The sequence below is a fragment of the Dromiciops gliroides genome, chromosome 1 (genome assembly GCF_019393635.1).
Source record: "Dromiciops gliroides isolate mDroGli1 chromosome 1, mDroGli1.pri, whole genome shotgun sequence".
NCBI lineage: Eukaryota > Metazoa > Chordata > Mammalia > Microbiotheria > Microbiotheriidae > Dromiciops > Dromiciops gliroides.
Genome location: NC_057861.1, coordinates 179,925,734 through 179,927,853, shown reverse-complemented (window position 1 = coordinate 179,927,853; position 2,120 = coordinate 179,925,734). Strand labels below are relative to the sequence as shown.

The 2,120-nt window shown below is 40.4% G+C and overlaps 1 protein-coding gene across 1 annotated transcript; it reads right to left on the bottom strand.

The window, feature by feature from the left end:
* Positions 1-1,150: 1,150 nt before the first annotated feature.
* Positions 1,151-1,603, bottom strand: LOC122744033 (LYR motif-containing protein 4-like). Its single transcript, XM_043989385.1, is given in 3 exon segments — positions 1,151-1,285; positions 1,455-1,556; positions 1,559-1,603. Coding segments are annotated over 3 exon segments (282 nt in total).
* Between the last annotated feature and the right edge of the window lie 517 nt (positions 1,604-2,120).

Genomic DNA, 2,120 nt, shown 5'->3' with positions numbered 1-2,120 from the left:
CTGCAGACCTCATATTGACTTAGAAAAAACACACATTAACGTTATCTATGTTCTATCTGTTTTTATTTTGTTCAATGTTTCCATATTAAATTTTAACCTGGTTTAGGAATGTGGGATCCATGTTTGACACCTCAGGCGTAGTGTTTAGAGTGTTGGACTTGGAGTCAGGAAGACCTGTGTCTAAATCTTGCATTGTTAGTTGTATGACTGTGGACAAGTTACTTCATGTCTCTCAGCCTCAGTTTCTTCCTCTTTAAAATGGGGGAAGGGTTCATTTTATAACCTCAACCTTTCTTGTGATAAGTCCCTTCCAGCTCCAAATCTATTATTTTCTACCCACCCCACCCACCACCACCACTGAGAGGTGAAGGAGAATTCTAGAACCCAGGATACCTCACATGTTCTGGTCACCATATAACCTTTTCTACCATAGAACCTTGTCATGGCTTTTCCTTGGGGGAGGAATGCTTTGCTATATTACTCTCACGAATTAGAGGAAGTTAGGGAATTGAGAATCATAAGAGCAAATTTAAGACTGACCCTCCCCAGGCAGCATAAAATGGAGAAGGAGTTAAACTGGCGATTGAGACTGAGTAATAGGGGCAGCTAGGTGGCGCAGTGGATAGAGCACTGACCCAGGAGTCAGGAGTACCTGAGTTCAAATCCAGCCTCAGACACTTAACACTTACTAGCTGTGTGACCCTGGGCAAGTCACTTAACCCCAATTGCCTCACAAAAAAAAAAAAAAAAGAAAAAGAGACTGAGTAATGCCTCTGACTAGTTCAAATTTGAAAAGTCTTCATGCTTTTTTTTTTACATGCATTTTTTATTGTCAAAAGGACCAAGAAACACAGTTTTGAAATATTTTCCATAAGAGATGATGAACTAGTACATGAAGGTGAAAAAATATAATAGACTATTTTGATTGAGCTCCAGCTATACTGACTAGCACATGAACCATAGGAATTGTGATCTACCACTAAGGCAGCAAAAGACTGGAAACATTTTTCTGTTTTTCAGCTTCTATTGGCAGAGAACAGGTCCTTTTAAAGGTGATGTAAGAGGCAACAGAAAGCATGCTGGGAGATATCCTTAGGCACAGACTGCTGCTGATGGTCCACAGCTGCTGCTAGAGAGCCACCCAACTTGATTAGGTCCTGGGCTTCTTTTGATTCTCGATAACAAGCTTGTCAGCTTCATACAGTTCACTAATGTGGGTCTGTTGCCAAATTATTTCTAGGCTTCTTTTGGCTTTATTCACTAGAATTTGTATTTGTGCAGAATCCTTTACATTTTTATTTTCTCGGGGCAGCTAGGTGGCGCAGTGGATAAAGTGCCAGCCCCTGATTCAGGAGGACCTAAGTTCATTCAAATAGGGCCTCAGACACTTGACACTTACTAGCTATGTGACCCTGGGCAAGTCACTTAACCCCCATTAGCCCCATAAAAAAAACAAAAACCATTTTATTTTCTCTGAAGGCTTCTCCTATCCTTCTGATGACATAAGTTCTGTAATTGTAGGAGGTGAACTTGTGGTTCTCTCTCTCTCAGCATTACCCAGTAGAGATCTAACTAGTACTTGTGCCTGACTGGAGGCTGCCATTTTGGGAGTGGGTGGGGCAGAAAAATGAGTCTTCATACTTTTTTAGGCTTTATTTGGCCTGAATTATCTATATAATTTTCTGAGCTATCCACTTTACTTTGCATAGATATAGCCTAATGGTCATAGCCACAAGAATAACAATAGATTAGTGTATGAGCCAGGATTTGATCAGTTTTTAAAAGTATGGGAATGAGTCTTAACAGCTATAATAGTAATGCAAATGATCCCTTGTACTTAGGGATTTATGATGATATAATATTCATTTAGGCATATTTTAAAAGCCTGCTATGGGGTTCAGCTAGGTGGCACAGTGGATAAAGCACCGGCCCTGGATTCAGAAGGACCCGAGTTCAAATCTGGCCTCAGACACTTAACACTAGCTGTGCGACCCTGGGTAAGTCACTTAACCCTCATTGCCCTGAAAAGAAAAAGAAACCAAAAAAAGCCTGCGATGTACCAGATACTTTATGACTTTCAAAACGTCTGTAACTACATTACCTCATTTGTTTCTTACATT